Here is a 20,150-nt window from a genome sequence, read left to right as displayed (position 1 = left end):
CATTATATGTAATCACTGTATATCACAGATCAAATATACTGGACATGCAATAGCATTGTGAAAAGCAGAATTGTTGCAGCTGTAAGAGCTGACAACACACTCACTGCACACACACCGCCAGAGGCGAAGATCAAAAAGTGGAGGCACATGAAGACCTCCTCATGTCAGTGGCATGTGTGCGATCTCTTCCGTCTTCAGCCCCCAACCCCCCATCTCTCGCTCTCTCTCACACACACACACGCACACGTAACACTCTCTCTATCTAGATGACACAGGACTTTGCCTGAGGTGACCTCGGGAGCAAACTTACCACTAATGTGTTCTGACAAGTCAGCAACAAGAAAGTGCCAACAAAGCAGTGCAATGGTTAAAACCAACGCAGCGCCCATTCATACCTCAGCACCTCAACCTCAGTCCTGTAACCCACTTGACAATTTTTCCGGTCCACGTTGTCTAATTTTGTGAAGACAAAGAGGAGATTACGTTGGCCAGCCTGTGACTTTGTGTGACTATAAGCCTCAGAATAGTTCTGGGGACTCTCACTGATTCAGTCCACAACTATGGGAAAAAATTGAGGTTGACCAGAAAATATGGCTCTCTCTCACAGAATTCAGACTCAGAAATGAGTTGACCTCTGACACTTGTGACTTGCAGTCATAAAACACTAACCTATGAGAAGCTAAATAAGGGCAGAAACTGTGGAAATGTCACAAAATGCCTGATATTATGAAATTAAAATAAATCATTATACCTTTAAAGATACATTTTTCTAGTAAGTTTACAGGCTGGAACCCAGATTTTAGTGTTAAAGTGGTGATCATTCCTTTCCTAAATACACAGAGTAGCATATATGATAAGACAGCTCGAGACCCGGCTGCTCTGCGACACTTGGTGATCTTGACCACGCAGATAAAAACACATACTGTATTCTGTTGTGCCTACGAGCTGGCCGTTAGTTTTGGAGTTGAGTGTGGTTGCCCTTCACAGAGGTTCCCACACTGAGCTTTTTATGTTCCCAAACAGAGGGGCTGTGTACGGCTCACTGCTGCATGGGGTGATGGTTGCCTAAAGCAGTCATGATGCATGGGGAAAGAGGAGAATGTGTGATTTCATTTTTTTTTCTTGTGCTATATGTATGAACTTAAACATCAAGACATGGATTGACAGAGCGAGAGGAAAGGGAGGGGGAGGAGGATGCAGCACTGTAGTGTGTTTGCACAAGGGGGAGAGGAGCCGGGTAGATGATGGTTTTTTTATGTCATAACATGTAGTGCAAACAAGCCTCTCTGTTTTACACAGATTACACTAGTATGTGAGCCAACATGAGCACACAATAAAAGGCCAATTTCGTCTTCATACATTGGAGACGATGTGCGACCTTATGCTATGCTAATGATTTGTAGAAGAATTTCTGTGATGCAACAGAAAATAGTGACTATGCAAGTGTCACAAGACAGACAGAAACCAAAAACGCAGCTGTCTCTCCTTCCTCCTTTTCACTCACTTTGTCATGTGTCTGTCTGTTTCCCTGTTTTCCTCTCTCTTTCTGTCTTTCACTTCTTCCCAGCATGCAGGCACATCGCAGACTGCAGGGGGTTGAGGGACAGGCTGGCTCCCCAGCTGCAGTACTGCCCCTGTGGGTAAGACAGGGAGGTCAGAGGGCCTCTGGCCTGTCACCCACTACGCTGCAGCATTACCAGGCTCGTGCCAAGCACAGTGCCAGAGGTGTGGCCTGGTGCTATACCTCACTGATCTTCAGCATGTATGCTTAGCTGGCAGTGAATGTAGATCATGGTAAGTCCTTTGTCCTTGCATTGAACCTCCCTCACATTATGACTACTGTAGTGTGTAGCCTACGTCACACTAGAGCGAGGCATGGTGGTGCTATTTTTGAACTGAGAGTGTCTTTCCTGGGGCACTTTGATACTGTGAGTCTTTTGACGTTAGCTGCAATATTAGAAGCCTGTTAAAGTTGTGCAGTCATGAGCAAAATAGGGCAATATATCTGTTTTAGTGATTTTTATTCTAGGCAAATTAAGCTGTACAGGCAATAAAAGTGACAAAAAGTTACATCCTGCATCCAGAGTCCACTCCTTCTCCCTGGAGAGTGAGACAAATCATATTGTTCAATTAAGCAACCTGAAGACCTACATTAAATATTAGATTAGGGCAGTGGGGGGGTTCAGGGTTAGCTGTGTTGATCCCACAGGGAGAGAACAGGCCCACAGGCCCATGAACACTAAACTAGTTGCTGCATGCCTAAATATAGCATGGTAGCAGTGGCTAGGGCATGGCTTGTATCACCCATGACTAACTGCTGGCCATGGTGGCACAGCAGTGACAGCATGGCCAGTATGAGCCACGCCGTCAGTGGCTGACAGAGACACTCACACTCATGCAGGAGCAGGAGAAGGAGCAGGAGCAGGAGCAGGAGCGCTCACTCTGATTTATTTTTGTTTGCTTATTGAAACCCACCCAAGACGTCTTTTGCGGTCTTCAGCGAGCTCAAGAAGGCAGCAACAGTTGCTATGGCAACAATAAGCCGTTCAAAATCGTCCTTTTCACTTTGGGATTTTCTCAGATGCTTTAAGGGGTTGCTGTTGTTGCTGTTGCTGTTGTGTGTGTGTGTGTGTGTGTGTGTTTTGCATGAGACTCGCTCTGAAACACCTCAGAAGATAAACACAGTTATCAGGCCTCAATCTCCCTGTGTAACACTCCCTATCAGATTAACTATTACACTCACATTACAAAGAACACATTTCAGATCTCAAAATTAGTCAAGCAGCCTGCCTCCCTCTGTGTCGATCCCCTCAAGGCAAGCATCTGCCAGCTCATTTGTGATTAAGAATCAGACATCAGAAATGACTAAAACAACATTAAAATGGTCTAAGAGGAGCAGACAGAGCTATGAGAAGTCATACCCTTTGCTCCTCTCTTTGTGCTAGAGACTGGGTTCAGCCACAGTGCTAACACCAGCACAGTGATGACGGAGATGCAAACCAGCAGCACTGTCTGCACAGGCCACGGAGAGAGATGGAGGGAGGATAAGTGGGAAGAGACGATGAAGACTCTGGGGTGAAGGCACAGAGCAAGAAATGGGCATTCAACACTTGAACAGCACTCACAGCTGATGGTATAGGTCATTCTGAGGTGTTGCTGCTACAATCCTTCGAGATGAGGTTGTTCTTGCAAGAGAGAGAGAGAGAGAGGGAGAGAGAGGAGAGACGACTGCAAAAAAATAATATGAAATCACTGGAGGTTTTTCTAGTAACTATGAGGGGGTGAGAGAAAGGTAAGAAAAGTAATAAGAAAAAAACAGTATGAGATGAGAAGAAGGTGCTTTTCCTCACACAGAAGGGGATTCACCCAGTACTTTTTCACACTGCTACCTGAGAAATGACTGGCCACAAATAAGTCACAAAACCCTCTCATCATAAGGTGACAGTCCAGGGGCACTCAGGTGGAAAAACCCTCACCCATGATCGCAGCCACCAAGTTTCAGCTCCAAGCTCTGACCAGGAGTTACTGGCCAGACTGGAAGCTGAAGAATGTGACAGCATTTACTGAAAGGAAGACAACCACAGAGATGCTTACTGGCTGATCAGAAGACAAATGTTAGTCCAGAGTCTCTGTTTGGTGTCTGGGCGTCCAAGATTTGGAGAAAAGGGGGAAAAAAGACAGGAAAAATATTCATTTTGATACAAGTGACTAAACTCCTGATGGATCCTTCCCTGCTCGCAGTGGGAGGAGTTAAAGCGAGGCAGCCTTTCAAAGGAGGCAAACAGGTGCTGTTTATGTAAATTATGTTTTTTTTTAGCTGAAGCACAATACCCACAATGCATGTGAATAGGCGTGCCCTGTACCACGGCCTTGTCTCTGTGTTTAAAGAAAAGCCATCTCTGAAAACAGAACAATGGGAACTCCCTCTGAGTAAATGTAGGATTGAAACATGATACTTACAGCAGGCGATCCCTGTCAGCTGTGGCTCTCCTCTGATTGGTTTCAAACACGCACAGTGATTTACATAAACATACAATACACACATGTGATTGAATGGATTTAATCAATATTGTCTTGATAGGGAATCAGAATAAATTTTGAGGTAACCTTTACTCCAACCATTTCATTTCTTACTGTTCCAAATAATGAACATAATTAGGAATAATTATTGTTCTGTTGAGAGTTATTATGACTCTGCTGCCTTAGTACAGATGAAAATTTTTGAGAATGTTTGAGCTGCATTTTATGTTATGAAAGGTGCTATATAAATAAAGTTGGTTATTATTAATATCATCATTATTATCATTAAATTGAGCTGATGAGTAAACAGGCAACCATGTTGAAATGATGTGACAGTAAGACCACTTCATGTGTAGGATTAAAGAGAGCATTGCAAAAACACAGCTATAGAACTGATGAACACATTGACCCTACAAGTATTATCTAAGTATCCAGAGCCTGATATGTGTTTTTTCCTCTGTGCTGTAGATTTCCACTGTTGCCCAAAAAGGATTAAAAACATACAGTATCAGTGAGACACAATGTTGCACTGGGTGACATCAACATGGCTACTGTGGTTTATTTTGAGTCACACACACTGTCCGACTGCCATAAATATTCACTAGTGCACCAAATGTGTATTTATCCACCACTAAAAATAGCCACCAATATTTACTCTTGTTTGAGTAACATTTGCTAAAACCTACAGTGCTCAGCTTTTTTAAAAGGAAATTACTGAGTCTTAAAAAAGAAACGGCATACTTATGAGTTACTTTTAAAGATTTACATCTTCAGTAGAAAGAAATGGCTTGTATAAGATAGAGAGTACAGAGATGACAGGACACAAGAGAGATGGGAAATGACATGCAACAAAGGTTCATGGCTGGTGCCTCAGCCCCTAGGCCACCAGAGGCCACCAGAGGCCACCAGGGTGCCCCAATTAAAGTAGTTTTAATCATAAGTTGATTATCATATCAGTGATATGAACGGAAATTAACTGCTGCCTGAAAGCAGTTGGGATAAAATATACAAAATCCTAATCCTTAAAAATATAACACAAAATCATATCATAAGGGAAAACATATACCACATTACACACGACACAGCGCATTAACTACCAACTATTAAACACCAGACACGCAAAGGCAGCCTTCTCACATCTAAATCAGACTTTAGACTCTAAACAATCAGACTCTAAACAAAGCCGTCACAGACAAATTTACATTTGCGTATGCAGCACGTATAACCATCCTGACATGGCTTCTGCACCTCAGCCTTACATTGACACAGTGTCAAGCAACCTGCCATCTGGACACAGACATCACAACTCTGCTTTATGTCACTGCGCTGATCAAACTGGCCAGCTCATTTCTAACACTTGGTCAGCCGTGTTTACAGTGCTCTGCTCTCGCTGTTTATAAGAAGCTTCTTTCCATTGAGTCACACTCTCAAGAGGTGACAGTGGGTGCAAACTGTGTTGACACAGATGCAAAATGCTCTAATGTGTCATACAGGTTAAGAACATATACACTAGATTTACGGGAAACATCACAGTACACAGACTTATTCCACACTTAGAAGCATAAACATTTCCAAATGATAATGAACAGGGGGTTTACAAGAAAAACTGATATTTCTAAGTGACAGAATCTCAATGACTAAATGACTATAAATGCAAACTCAAAATATAATACATATCAGCGCTGGGATTCAGAGCAACATCTGATTAGTCATTCCAATGTCTACTAAACATTTTATTGTGTCTGTTGGCTTCAAATGCCCAATAACGCCTATCAAACACAGCTTTCAGGATGAGCCAGCATCCTTTATTGCACCCTATAAATCCAAATATTCCTAACAATAAACCGACTTATAGATATTTAACAAGTGAGAGCAGCGAGTTCATGTCACCACTCTGTGCCCCCCAATCGTTCAGCATGCCAGCTCAGAAACCTTAGGTGGAGGAACACTGTATCCTTTTCCCCCACACTTTCCTGCCCCTGAACATACTTGCAAGGATAAGAGCTTGTTAATCCAGAGGTGAGATGAATGGCAGCACTGTGTATGTGTGTGTGTGAGCAGGATGGAGGGCAGGCTGGGACCCCAGACGCAACTCAACTCAGCACAAAGACTGGCTCAGTGCTGCTGCTGTCACACATCGGGAATGGATAAAAATATACATGTACGCGGTAGCCGCACTGTATATAGGAAAATGCAACAGCAGAAGAATTATCTGGTACATGTTAGAAAGATGTTTGCCTTCAGTTACGTTGCCTTCCTCCCCAAGTATCTGCAATGGCTTATATTTTGAAAATCTAATATACAGCTAAGACACACAGCGAAGTCAACTCTGATGTTGGAACTTCTTCATTTGTGTTGCAATTTCCAAGAGGTAATTTAACCTGGAGGTGTGTGTGTTAGAAGGTGGAACACAGTTGAAGGTGAAATATCACTTTAAGCATCAAAGAAAACAAGGATGTGTTGTGTGGGTGTGTCAAATTGAGGATAAATCAATCAATCAATCAAGTTTATTTGTCGAATGTGATATAAGGTACAATCAGTGAAATCGAAGTTGAAAGTGGCTTCATGGTCATGTGTGTACAGGAGGAACAGCAGGGGGCTAAAAACGCAGCCCTGGGATCCTCTGGTGTTGAGGATGAGGGCAGAAGAGGTGTGTGCGCCTATCCTCACCACCTGGCGTCTGCCTGTCAGGAAGCCAAGGATCCATATGCACAGTGAGGTGTTTAGTCCCAGGCCCTTGAGCTCTGGAGGCTGGAGAGAACTATGGTGTTAAACGCTGAACTGTAGTCAATAAACAATAATCTCATATAGCTCCCTTTCTTGTCTAGGTGAGATAGGGTGGTGTTGTGAGGAAGTGTGCTATGGTGTCTTCCATTGATCTGTTGGGACAGTAGGCAACAGAGTCGGACTGGCCATCAGGAGCCGGTCACTATGTGGGCCGCTTGAGTCCTACGTGGGCCGCTTGAGCAGCACGTTATGCAAAAACAAAAGCGAGAGAGATGCATTTTGCTTTCTTGGTGTTAACACGCTTGAAAGCCCTCCTGACATCATGCTCAGAAAAGGGTGATAGGTGTGAAAGGTGCACCCACCCATCCTTTATATAGTCATCTCTGCTTCAGCTGTTTTTGCTGCTTTCTGCCGATGGCATCAAAGCAAGCATAAAAGTTGTTAAGCTCACTTGCAATAGACGCATCAGCACTTGGCAAGATGTGTGTGTGTGTGGGGGGGGGGGGGGGGGCTGGTAATCTGTCATAGTTCTTAGGCCTTGCCACATGTTTCTAGGATTACCCTCCTGGAAGTGTAGTTCTACTTTCTTCCCATGGTCACTTTTTGTGTCTTTTACTGCTCTTACATTGTAGGCTCCTGCTTTATATTTGTCCATGTTTCCTTGTTTCCAGACTGCAGCCCTAAATTGCTGCAGTGTGAGTGTTTATGGCATCCTGGATGGTTCTGGTAATCCATGGTTTCTTGTTGTGGAATGATTTAACTGTAGTAATGTGTCAGCTCAGACGAGTGAGATAAGGAAAATAGCAGGTTTTTTTCTTTTCTTTTCTTCCTGAAAGCAGTGGATGATGAAATTGAACTTCTGTGGTGAGTTATCCAAACAGCACTTCAGCTGTCCAAGCAGAACAGCTTGGCCAAATTAGTATCAAACACACTGATCCTCATGAGGGCGCGTGTGCACACACACACACACACAAACACAAGAGACCCAACATTGCATTTTCATCAAATGAAGAATTTTTACCACAGACATAAGACCATGATTAACTGATTCATGAGGTGCAGGTGATAAAAAAGGATAATATTGTTTATGAAGAAAACCAAAACTGTGGAGTGAAAGATGCTAAAACACATCAAGAAGAGGGGAAATTTAAAACTGGGTGATAATTCTCTGTGAGTTTGTCACCACATGCAACACCTTTCACATGAGACATAGTCATTGATTTACTGTTTATATAAAAAATATTGATTTACGCAACTTTAAACTGAAGTGACAGGCACTGAAAAAAAGTTTATTGCCAAATGCAACAAATCATTTTCTTCTTCAGTCTGCATACTTTTCAGCCCTCAACAAAACCCGGACAGCCTTACTCTAAACATTAGACAGGCAGCCATGTTTTTGAGGATCTTTTTTTGCTATGTCTGTATGCTGCATTTTACTTGTGTTCAACAGGCTGAACTATTCAGCAAAGAAAAACAACACAGGTTTCTTCCTTGCTGTGCAGTTCACTGCAATGACATCCACTTCATTGTAACCATTGTTCTACTGCAATCTGGTGATAAAAGGTATAGGAGCGTCTGCAGGTGGCCCATAGAAAACAAACACATCCTAGACCTAATGTATGCAAAAAAAAATGTAAGAGAAGCAGCAGACAAGATAATGTGCTTAAAATCCTGGTTATATAACAATAAATTAGCACTTACTTAATATTTAGTATTACGTTTTTCATTTTCAGAACTCACAGAACTACTGCTTTAGATTGCACTGCAATAAGCTTTTCTTATTAATTGCAAGGTCACCACTCTTGTGGACAATAAACATGCTTTTTGCATAGCACATTAAAATAATTATACTTCATTTAAAGAGACAGTTGTCGAGATTTTTATTTAAAAGTATGGCCATTTCAGTTTAAATCACAAAGCAGCACAGCAGTAGAGAAGACAATTTACTATTTACTTTTTGCCTCAGTGGGGTATTTGTGGAATGGAGTCAGATCTGGGTATCAGGAATGAACAAGGCAACTATCAAAAGGCACCAGGCTTTTCCTTAGGAATGCCAACACACTAGGGATACAGCAATTAACTACTATTCTCTAATTACTGTTCTCACTCAAAAAAGAGACATTATGGTACATTATTTTTCTATGAACAACATTTGCACTGTGAGGAAAAGTAAACAAAACCAGACAGGTGTGTTCAAAAAAATGTCCATAGGCGCAACCAGCAGATTGCAGGTGGAAGTTCCACCGCGGAACCAAAACAAACCTGGTGCACCAGCTTAAAATGCTGTTCTGCAACAGCAACTGCAACAGATGCAGAAGTACAAGTACACAAAGTTACACATGCTGTCACAAGAGCGACTCCTGTTGTTTATGTTTGAGGGGGGCTACATTAATTAAAGGAGACGAGAAGTGTTCTGGCAATGGCTGAGGAACCCAACACTGAAGCGTTGTACTCACCAAAACACCTTAAATCGTCACTGTGGGAGTATTTTTGGATACATAAAGAATGGCTAGAGTGTTGTTGAATAAACAGTAATAGACAGGACTTTCTCAGGCTGTGTGTAAAATAAGATTAATTACTAAAATAAATTATTAAAAATGATGATAAAAACACTTTATATATCACTAATCACTAATATCTCCCCTGGGGGATTAGTAAAGTACATCTTAATCTTATATTAATAATAATAATTAAACATACTATATTTTAAATATTAGAAATCAACTAAAGTCATTATTGCAACGTCCAATCAAAGTTCATCTTGGGATGGTTTATTTATTTTCATTTTTCTTATTCACTTTTATCCTAAGACTGCCTCTACTACTGCTGCAGTTCGACCTGCTGTTGCAGACTCCTTGATGAAAAGTGTTTCTTATGCTCGCTCTTCAAAACAAAACATGCTCATATGATTTTATCCATCCATAGTACTGTGAAACAAATTAATGCATGATAATAGTGAAACCGTGAAACCATGACCAGAGACTATAATAGTACCATCAAAATCAACATTCGTTGCATCCTTACAATTCACAAGGCTTTAGAAAATAGGAATATAATTTTTTTAAATCAAATTTTAATAGATTTTAGTCACCTGATTCACCAAATATTGGGTGGTTTAAATGTGAAGGGGGGCCCAATATCACCCTGCGCGCTAAAAGGGCTAAGACTGGCTCTGTTAGGTATAGTAACTTCTCTGAATTTGAGTAAAAGTCTGTCACTTCCTTTGTGCAAACTGGCCCTTACACAGCAATTAGTGAGTGCTCCATCATAGAAATCTGCTTAAAAGCAACATTAACAAATATGTGCTGGAGGTTTTTAATAGCACAAGTATACTACAACAAACTTAGTCATCAGCTGGACACAGATATCATCTTATTTCATAGATAAAACTGTAAAAGCAAGGCTCTCAACTGCAACAATTGTCAAATCAGCAAACCAGTGCAACTTTTAAGGCCACTGACCATCATCACTGCATTCATCACAGTACAGGAGAGAGAGCAAAGGGCTGAATGAGAGTTTAGTCCCCACCATTTCTCCAGTTCAAGTTCACTGCCACAGGGATGAAAGAAAATCATTCACCAACTTCCCAGCCAACCAACCGTGCCTTCCTAACGTTTATGAGCACTCATGTGAAGAGTCTGAGGCCGAGGATCCTTGTGAGTGTGCGTGATTCACCACTTTCATAATCTATGTAAACTAGCATTTTTGAGTCAACCTTTTACCAAAAGAGAAGACCAAAGTGGACAAAAGGAGATCCAATGGTGGTCTTAAGTTATGGCCCCAATAAAAGAAGATATGGGAGGTCATCATTGGAGCGAGATGACCCCCATAGTGGTCGCTCACATCATAATGAAACCGCTTTGACCCCACAAAGTCTGGACAGACCTCATAAAGAACAGCAGAATTGATGGCTGAAATATTTTCACGCTACAATAGCTATAATCCTCCTCTGTAAAGAATTACTGTGTTGCACTATTGTAGACAGATACATTCTCTTAAAGAGCAAATGGCTACTGTTAATCTAAAGGTTTCATATTCTTTTTTACAATCATTTTGTTTCTAAATATACAGCTATAGATAAGAAAATGTTGTCCATGATGCACTGCTGTTTTGTTAAAATGGGATATTTATCAAATGAAAATCTTAAACTCCTCATAGGCAAATGCTAGACCCCTCTGGTTCAGTTCAAGCAAATAATTGACTTTCCAGTTCATGTACAAACTGGTCTGATTGGAAAGACTTGTTGGAGTTAAGGCCCAGTGACATCAGCATTTAAAACTGCGAAATAAATACATTTCAGTAGAACAGCCACAATCACGAGTTCACTCCCAGGGGCGAGGTAACTCCACAAGAATCTCTGCATCGAGATCAACTTTAGTAAACTTTGACACAAACTTGTGCCATTGACCAACAGGAAACCGTCTTGTCAGTGCTGACCCATGGGATAACAGTTGTGGCTTTTTAGTTGTGTTGCACCATCCACGTTTATTTAAAGTCCCCTCTGCTCAAATATGTGTTTTTCTTCTTGTTCCTACAGTTGGATGTTTGAGCTTCACCGTGCAGAATGATGTATGTGCAGAGTTTGACACTAGAAGGCTGTTCTTCACATTAATTTACTGAAAGTGGAAAGTTTCTCTGCGCTCACCCTAAATCAGAGTTTAAGGGGTGGGCCTACGAGCATGATTTGTGACATCACAACTTGTTTGGAGCCAATCGTCATGTGATGTGGAAACTAGAAGAGTCCCGTGCACATACACTGAGAATGGACTTTTCAGTTAAGTAGGGAGAAGGAAGATATTTAACAAGGTAATTTTTATATATCTTAAAACATGAGAGGATCTTGCTCCAAAAAAGCAAGATCAGGCCGTGACAGGAGTTGATTGTACAAATCTACATCTCTTAATAAACTGTGTGAACTTAAAGTCTCATTAGCAAACAAGCTTGTTAACTGATAATTAGTAAGCTAGCAAATTCAGAGAGCTGTTGTTCCCTCTGCAATGACTCTTTATTGAATGAAAATTGTGTACAATCCAGAGAACAAAATGCCAGGCAGGGAAAGTAAAGACCACAAAAAGAAGCTCAGTGAGCTATTGTGACTGACTACTACTGTTTATCTATCGTCCTGCCAGCTACAGTATTTCACCAAGTAGCCCTGTGAGTAATCCATATGTCACCTAAAAGATGCATAAATGGATTTTGCAGTGTCACTTTCTGGTGTGACTGGTCCTTTGGTCTGAAATTGCCTGTAGAGAGCAGGAAGTTTTGAAAAAGTGGTAAATTACTGTAATTTCTCAAAAAAATTAAATTTCAAAAGTGTCCTCATCAAATAAAATTGACAATAAAGAACAGAGCTCCTGATAGTTTAGTGTTGTCCTCAGCCAGCAACATTGTGCACAATTTGATGTACAAACCACTTCAAGGATGCTTTAAAAATAAAAGTGATGCGTTTCATGACCTGCTTGGATTGAGTGCAATAGCTCAAGCAGCACACCGCCACCCCTCCTCTCTTTCCAGCCCCTCCTCCTCGTGCACAGACACACACCCCACCCACACACAAAAAAGATGGTGCAACAGTCAGCATGAGTCTCAACTTCCTTCCTCTCAGATGATGCCACAACAACAGTCGCACGCGGGAAATCAAATGCAGCTGGTTGAGAAGCCAAGAATGACAGAGAACAGACACGAGGCTGAAGAAGACAGAAATGTTCCTGATTCATGACCTTCAGGAGCCAACAGACATTGAGTTCTGGTTTTACCACTACAGATGCCAAACTTATTTCACCACTGAGGCTGTCATGGAGGCAGAAGCCAATGAGAATACATCAGTGTTTAAAATATTCATATTTAAAGGAATTTGCACATTTAATATCCCCAGAGTTAGGTGTGTGAAGCCCCACTGCACAAAACACACTCCTGAACAGTCATCAATGACTAATAATGTATTAAGTGGGTTACAGTGATCCTCTCTTTGTAACATAAACCTATACATGAGTTAAGGTGGGCTGATTCACACAGCAAAAAGGGGATTTTCTTTGTAAGCTGTGAAATTGGCTCTAGTGAAGAGGTGTTCACCCTGTGGTGTATTTTTAAAGATGAGCTATGCATTCATGACACCCACTCTTTTATCACGTGTCATGTGTCAGCCATCAAAAGTATGGAAGAGGATTAGGGCCACATGTGAAAATTTGATTTGAGTTCTGAGTTTATTCTCAGAATTCTGACTTTAAACTCAGAGCTCAAATAAATTTTTCACATGTGGCCCTAATCCGCTTCCGTACAAAAGTGACAAAATGATTGTGTAAATATGTAAGATTCGAGCAGTATGTAGCATAGTCTGTTTCCGTGAGATAAAACGATGTTTAGCCTACCATTCTGTGGCAATTTTTTGTAATATTGAGCTGTTGAAATTTTGTGGCTGAAATGTTCTCCTACAGTGTCGGTGAGGGAGCATCAACAGGTGTGCAACTTCAGGTCTTCACAACAGACTATCCTACATGCAAAATATGTAAATAAACTCACACAAACGCATGGTAGATGAACGCCCAGGCTCTCGGTCTCTCCAGCACATTGTACAGGTAGTTTTGGAGGCGCCGGTAGCGCACGTTCCTCCGGCCGCTCTGCGCGCTGTATATGAGCGGCTTCCCCAGCAGGCTGAGCCGGGCTCCCTGCTTGCTCCTCAGACTCTCGGACCCGGCAGCACCTGCGGCGGTGGAGGCTGACAGCAAACCGTCTCCTGCGTTGTTCATCATCCTTCGTCCGGACTCCACATCCTTCAAGCCGTAGCCTTCGGTACGGTGCCCCGGCGATGTCCTCATCCAGAGCCCCGTGCCGCCTTCATCTCCGCTGTTGTTCCGGGGCATGGCATCACCAAAGCAGGCATCAAGTGCGCGGAGGTCTTTTCAAGCATGCGTGTCTTCTGCCGGGAGCTGCGCCCTGGACGAACAATAAATTACACGTGTGAGACTGTGCAGCCTAGCAGGCGCAGAGTTGGGAATGAAACCGTTGGCAGAGCAAAGCACAGTGTTTGCCGTCACACTTTGACCGCCCTCTTTCCTCTTGCATCAACCTCTTCACAGTCGTTTACACAACTGCTGCCGTGCGTAAGGGCATCCACCGCGCCTGTCCTGTGCACGGTGCTGGCCAGTCTGAGAATATAACAAGTTATGGCTACAGTGTTTGTCCGTGTGGTGCACTGGGGAAGATGTTTGTCGCATTAATTTTTAGCACAGGGTTATTTTCAGCGCGCTTTACCGCCTGTTGATTCAATAAAAAGCTGCGCGTCCACGATAGATGCGCACCAGCTCTGGTCGAGCCTGAGTGACTTTATCTAGAGCCTCAAGCCAAAATAAACAGTTTGATTTTATCAAACCTCCACATCGCTTTAGAAAAAAGCCCTCGGCCTCTGCGAGTTGTTTTTTGGGTGACGGCAAGGCAGCAGAGATGCAAATGAGCAACCGTCACTCCTCGTGTAATTTAATTTCCCGAAAAAGTTCCAAATTACACCACGTTTAAAAAAAAAAAAAAAAAAAAAAAGCCTATCAGGTAACATGGATTCTGATGAATTTTCCACTTGGTCGGCTGGAAAAGAAACCACTGAGGACGGCTCACTGACATCTGCAGAAAATATTATGGTGTAACCAAAATTACTTTTAATTCGGCCCTTTTAAATTCAGTAATATTTGACCTGTAAATATGTTTTTATGAACATTTCTAAAGGTTTTTTTCTCATAGGAAAGCACTGATCTATCCAAGGGTGGTCTGTCATCTGCTGTTCTGCTGTCACTGAAACCACGTGGCATTAGAGACACGTTTCCCTGGTGAAGTTTATTTTGGATGTATCATGCCTCCTGATCTTGATCTCCACTGTGATACTCCTACAGAATAGTAGTAGGCCTATTTGTGGTTAGACTGATTTGGTAACAAGACTCAAAGCTTCCTTCGGTGCACAGTTTGATCCATCGCTCTGTGTGCTTAGTAAACTGGCTTGTGGTTCAAGTCTGAAAGAACTGAAAATACTGCTTCCTTTGTGTCACTTGAGCCTAAAGTGAAAGTGGTTTGAGAAACGTGATGTCAGTTATGCCTCCGTGTTTGGACTTCCCCTTCACAGACATACAGTAAACAGTACTAGACTTCTTTTCAAAGAATATTTTCCTAAGGCATCTTTATCATGAACTCGCATGGATGTTGCACTGAGATGCGGCAGAGCTCTGAGCACATGATGAAAGCTCTTTCAGTGAGGTTACAGTGAACGAGGAGAGGAGAGTGGACTCTGAGTGTGTGTCTGACAGCCACGTCAGCATCCTGTCATAAACTCCTAGCGTGTGAATAAGAGAAGCTCAGAGGCACGGAAGTTTGTATTCTCATGTTTAATCCATAGAAACTGGGAGTGTGCACGATCTGCTTTTACCTGCAGAGGTTTGACAGCCTGTGAGCACAGAGCAGCTCCATGTCCTCCAACAAAACTACGCCATCTACTGGTGGCTGGAGCACAAGACAACTTTACTCAACAATTTTACGGGTCTGGAATGCAAATCCTTTCTTTCTTTCATTCCTGCTTCTTTGCTCCAGCAGTAAATGATGGAATATTGTCTGGACATTGACCATCAAAACTGTTTGATGGTGGTTGCTTATAAATTTGGTAATCTAGTATGTGATGCTACCACACTACCATGCTACCAACAGCTAAATGCACCAATGATTTTTAGACCTTTATTCTTTTCCTACTCTACATCATATATTGCAGTCTTTGATCCACTTCAATAAATTTAAAAATACATTTAAATTAAATTATACAGGCGGCAGCCAGCTGGTGGGTCAGTCATCACAAACTCATGCTGTGCAGCCACACATTATTCAAACCCACAAAACTCTATTTTAAACTTTAGTGGAGATTCCAAGTTTCCGAAGTTACCAATGATGTCAGGCTGAATTTGAGGGGAAATGTGTATAAAATGATGCACAAAACATTTAGAATATTTCGTTTTGATGGAAGAGTGCAACCATGAAAACATGAGTCTTGGAGTTAAGCATGAAACAGTATAACAAAACAATCTCACTTTTTCCAGAGCTTTCAGTCACAGGGCCTTCATCAGCAGATGGAGTTTGCTCACTTGTCATTTAGATGGATCTGTTGCCATGTTGACATGACACAAGACGTCTTAAAGTGCTATGAATGAAATCATACCAGCTACTGATCTCACATGTGAACAGATCCATCTCCATGACAACTGACCCAAACTCCACCCGTTGATGAAGACTGTGTGAGACAGATGAAAACTCTGGAAAGAATGTATACAGAGCATTATACAGAATATACATATTTGATACTATCAGACAGTGTGAAATAAGGTGACTTTAATAACCTTAAAGCTACTTTGCAGGGGAACAAAAGGGTAAAACTGGATGTTTAGGGACTCAAAATAAGATTTTAAATATAAACTTATGTGGTGCCAGCTTGTACACTTCAAGAGAACACAGATACTCAACATAACATGAACATACATAATTTAACTGTAAGAGATCAGTGGATAAATGACCTTAAGTACTAACAAAACATAAAGAAATTCTACTAAAATACTCACTTCAGTAGAATTTTTAAGTGCAGATATATGTTTTGTAGCACTGTTCTCTTCCGTGTTAGATCAGTAAAGGAACTGTGCTGTACTGTAAATGTACATGCAGAAGTGAAAACCTGACACATTTCCACTTGTTTCTCTTAAGGGGGGCAGTGGCCAGCTTACAAACATCAAACTGTCTAGTTATCATCTCATCTCATCACATGATGCAGTGGCTTCCTGCATCGAGCACACACACACACACACACACACACACCCGGTCATGCATCTTCAGCAAGTAAAAACAGTATGAAGAAATACAGCCTCATGTTGAACACTTTGCAGAATAAACCTCTTTTTCATGTCAGGAGACATAATTCAGCTTATATCTCTGTCCTTCCCAAAGTTTTTGTTTGTGTTTTTTTTTACACGGTTTCTATGGGAAGGTCATCTTAATGGATAATATTATTAAAAATTAACTTCATAATGTTTGTATTCCACTTCCAGTCATGGTCTCTCTTTCCATCAATGTGTGACCTTTGATCTGATTAGATAGATTAATCCATTTCCTGGGAGCAGCATGGAAATTTTATCGTGGCCTCTGACTTGCATGATCTTCAGTTCTCTTTCCACCATGGTCCATATCCACGCTTTGTACACAGAGGTTGTGACCTCTGAAACTGTGACGAGGGGAACCGGGGGGCCGGCTGGCATGGTGAGGCTGGTGGGAGGGTTAGTCAAGATTGCCTGCAGATGTTGTTTCGGGGGCCCTCTGCTTATTTAACGAGAGGATGTGGAACATAAATCTCCCAAGCCCTCTGCTGCACTGTATCATATGTGAGGTCACACATGAGGCCATTTTGGTTCAACTTCCTCCTTAGTTCAATGCACTTTAGCAGCACCCGAGGCAGAGAGTTATGGTATTACACTGTAGCAGTGTATGGCTGTCGTGTGCTTTTATCAACAAATACTGCATCATAAAATGTTTGCTCTGCAGAAATGTACCTCTGCTTTATGAGATTCTCTTTTTTCTTGACATTTTCTTTTTCAAAAGTTACACGGTGAATGAGGAGCCTCCAGTTTGTGAAAGAATAAAAATGAAACTAAAGGCAGCAGCACCATGAATAGAAGCACAGTCTTGCTTTTAATTGATAAATATTATTAAGGGAGCAATAATTAGCAGAGTAGTGGCAGAATGAGCTTATGAGCCCAGACCTCATTAAAGCCTTTTCTATATTAGTACAATTATCCAATACACAGTTAACACGAGCTATTACTTTAAATGAGAAGGAAGAAACAGACATCCAATATAACAAACAAGTAAAACAAAATACTACTGAACCTCAAGGGCAAAATCACAGAGCATGTGACTTTGAATGACTAATGACATGGAGCTGTTTTTTTCATTTGCACTATCAGATTTGTTTTTCTTTCATGTTTCATTTTAAATACAATGTTTCCACTTCACTAACAAAGATCACACCAATAAAAATATGGATTTGGAATAGTTTATTGGACAATATGGATGGTGGAGAGACAAGATGATGTAGGAGGGATGGATTGAGGGTCCGGAGGGAGGGATGTGGGATGAAGGGATGAGGGAAAAAATCAGGGTTGAAGACGGATGGATGGAGGAGTATGTCAATGGACTGGTGTCAGCTGGTGGTGGGAAAGCAGGATGGAACCAGGGTAGTTGAGACTCTGAGTGGGGGAGCCATCTCTTCATGCAATCTGATTAGATTGAGCCCCAGTGGCTCCTGTATTCAAACAATGAAGAGAGAAGGGAAAAAAGGAGTTTGGTGGGGGGAGGGATGTGAAAACTGAGACAAAGGAGAAAGGAACAGATAAGGTGTGCCTAAATAGTTTTTGTGCGGAAATGGGATGTGTTGGAGGTGTGGTCTTCTTGAACCTGAACCTAGTTATAAAGCTTCATTTAGTGTCTGGAAGTAATAAAAGTACTTGATTGACCAAAATCTAATGCACTTAAAAAAAATTTCACTCCAAGTTTTACTTTACATTTTGACAGTTGAGTCATATTATTGGTAAAATGTGATTAAAGCTGAATTTATTGACTCTTTGTCCACTTGGTGGCAGCACAATGAGCTCTACACACAATAGTATCACCTTAAAGTTGTTATGAGGAATGTAAACTGTTCCAGTAGATAGGGAGCGACATTAGCATGTATTTGAAGTTGTGTTTTTCTCCATCTGACTCCATCTAAGTCCAGTTATTCTCCTCTTAGCTCTGTTTTGGTCTCCACAAACTGCTGATAAAAATATCTGCCTCTTTAGCTGCTAAATGCTGCACATGTTCACCAGCTAGTTGCTAACTGTCTGTATGCCATTTGGTTCTAGGCAGGTAGCGTAGAGCTGGTTTATCAGAGCTTGTTTGCTATCTGCTGCAGCAGTAAGAGATTTTGATGAGAGCACTGAGACTGAACCAAACAGTAAAGTTGTGAGCAGAAAAACCAAAACAATGAGCTGATGATGAAAGATGCTAAAATGCTGCATAAAGCTGAGCAGGGCTGCAGTCACGTGATAATTCTTTGTGTTTGTCATTACGAGCCCTTGCACATTACACATAATCATTTGATCCATTGTTAATATAAAAATATTGATTAGTGCAGTTTAAAAAAAGTTAAAGTACCCAGAATTAAGACTGGTCCCTTTAGATTATTACAGTCCTGATGTATTAACATGAAAGGAACATTTTATTGTAGCTGGTCCAAGTGGTGGCTGTCATACTACAGCTTTATAGTGTTGGTATCTATAATCTATGATAATATATAATAATACATTATATTCCTTAAGTTTATTATGTGTTTAATACTTACAATTCATGAACTGCAATCTAGTAACTACAGATGCAGTTAAATATAAAGTATTTAATTTAAAAATGAACTTGAAAATATTCAAAGCTGAAATACAGAAAAATGACCAAAGCACTGCATGAATTAGCCCTTCCCCAAAACCTTAACTTTAAAAAAATGTTGGTACAAGCATAAGACTGGAGAGAGTAGTCAAAACAGCAGGCAGCACCCGACCATCCCAAAGAACGACCAAGTCATTAACATAATGAAGGGCTACAACACCAGGAAAGCAGTGAATCCAGTAGAAGGTGAAATTTCTCCACAGCTGTCCCCACAGTGAATGTATCCAGCTTTTTGCGGGAAGTTTGCCCTTCACACATATTTAATCTTGCATATGACCATAGCTAACATTGAGGACATAGAGGTCATGTCCTCAGTATTGGCATTAAATTAAATGTAGTTTTTAAATCATGTAGACAGTCTTTAGACCATCACTTGGCCAGCTAAAATCTCATATCTTGTAAAATAACTCATACAGCTTCCAGCTATATTCACACAAGTCACTCATACAAGTGCTCCTGCACTTCGCCCAAGCAATTTTTTGTTCATTTTTGTTTTTATGGTTGATTGAAATTACACATTACAGTTGGTCCTAAAAGGTATTTATGAGTAGTTTGCTGGTGATTTAATATTATTTGGACAGGCTCATTTGTAGTTTTTAGAATAGACCGTTTATTTTCATGTTTGCTGGTTAAATCTCTCCTTGACTTTATCTCCTTAGTTTAATATGGTGCTGCACTGCTGAGATATATAAGTAAAGCACTGACTGAGGACATTTATGGGAGTAAGGAAAATATTAGCTTTCCCACAAACATGGCATTTTGAAATACGTTTTTCATTCTGACCTGTTGACATTAAGTCCAAGGTATCTGCGGGCTGCGAGCATAAAACAAATAAAATCAGCTAGAAAGAAATATAATTTAGTTTTACAAGAGAGGATGAAATAAAGGCGAGTAAAGAAGCCGTTTTCTTCCACACA

The 20,150-nt window shown here is 41.2% G+C and overlaps 1 protein-coding gene across 8 annotated transcripts in view; it reads right to left on the bottom strand.

Moving 5' to 3' along the window:
- kcnq5b (potassium voltage-gated channel, KQT-like subfamily, member 5b) overlaps nucleotides 1-14,620 on the bottom strand; it is a 118,241-nt gene extending 103,621 nt beyond the window's left edge. For 2 of the 8 annotated variants that reach the window (XM_067584355.1, XM_067584356.1), the window contains exon 1: nucleotides 13,267-14,618. In XM_067584355.1, the coding sequence (XP_067440456.1) occupies nucleotides 13,267-13,607 (341 nt within the window). In that variant the 5' untranslated portion in view covers nucleotides 13,608-14,618. Of the gene's footprint in view, nucleotides 1-13,266 lie in introns of all 8 variants that reach the window. The other 6 variants (XM_067584361.1, XM_067584357.1, XM_067584354.1 and 3 more) reach the window with 5 other exon arrangements.
- Nucleotides 14,621-20,150: the final 5,530 nt, after the last annotated feature.

The sequence above is a fragment of the Thunnus thynnus genome, chromosome 3 (genome assembly GCF_963924715.1).
Source record: "Thunnus thynnus chromosome 3, fThuThy2.1, whole genome shotgun sequence".
NCBI lineage: Eukaryota > Metazoa > Chordata > Actinopteri > Scombriformes > Scombridae > Thunnus > Thunnus thynnus.
Note: the sequence above shows the minus strand (reverse complement) of the source record. Positions and strands in the feature narration are given on the sequence as shown.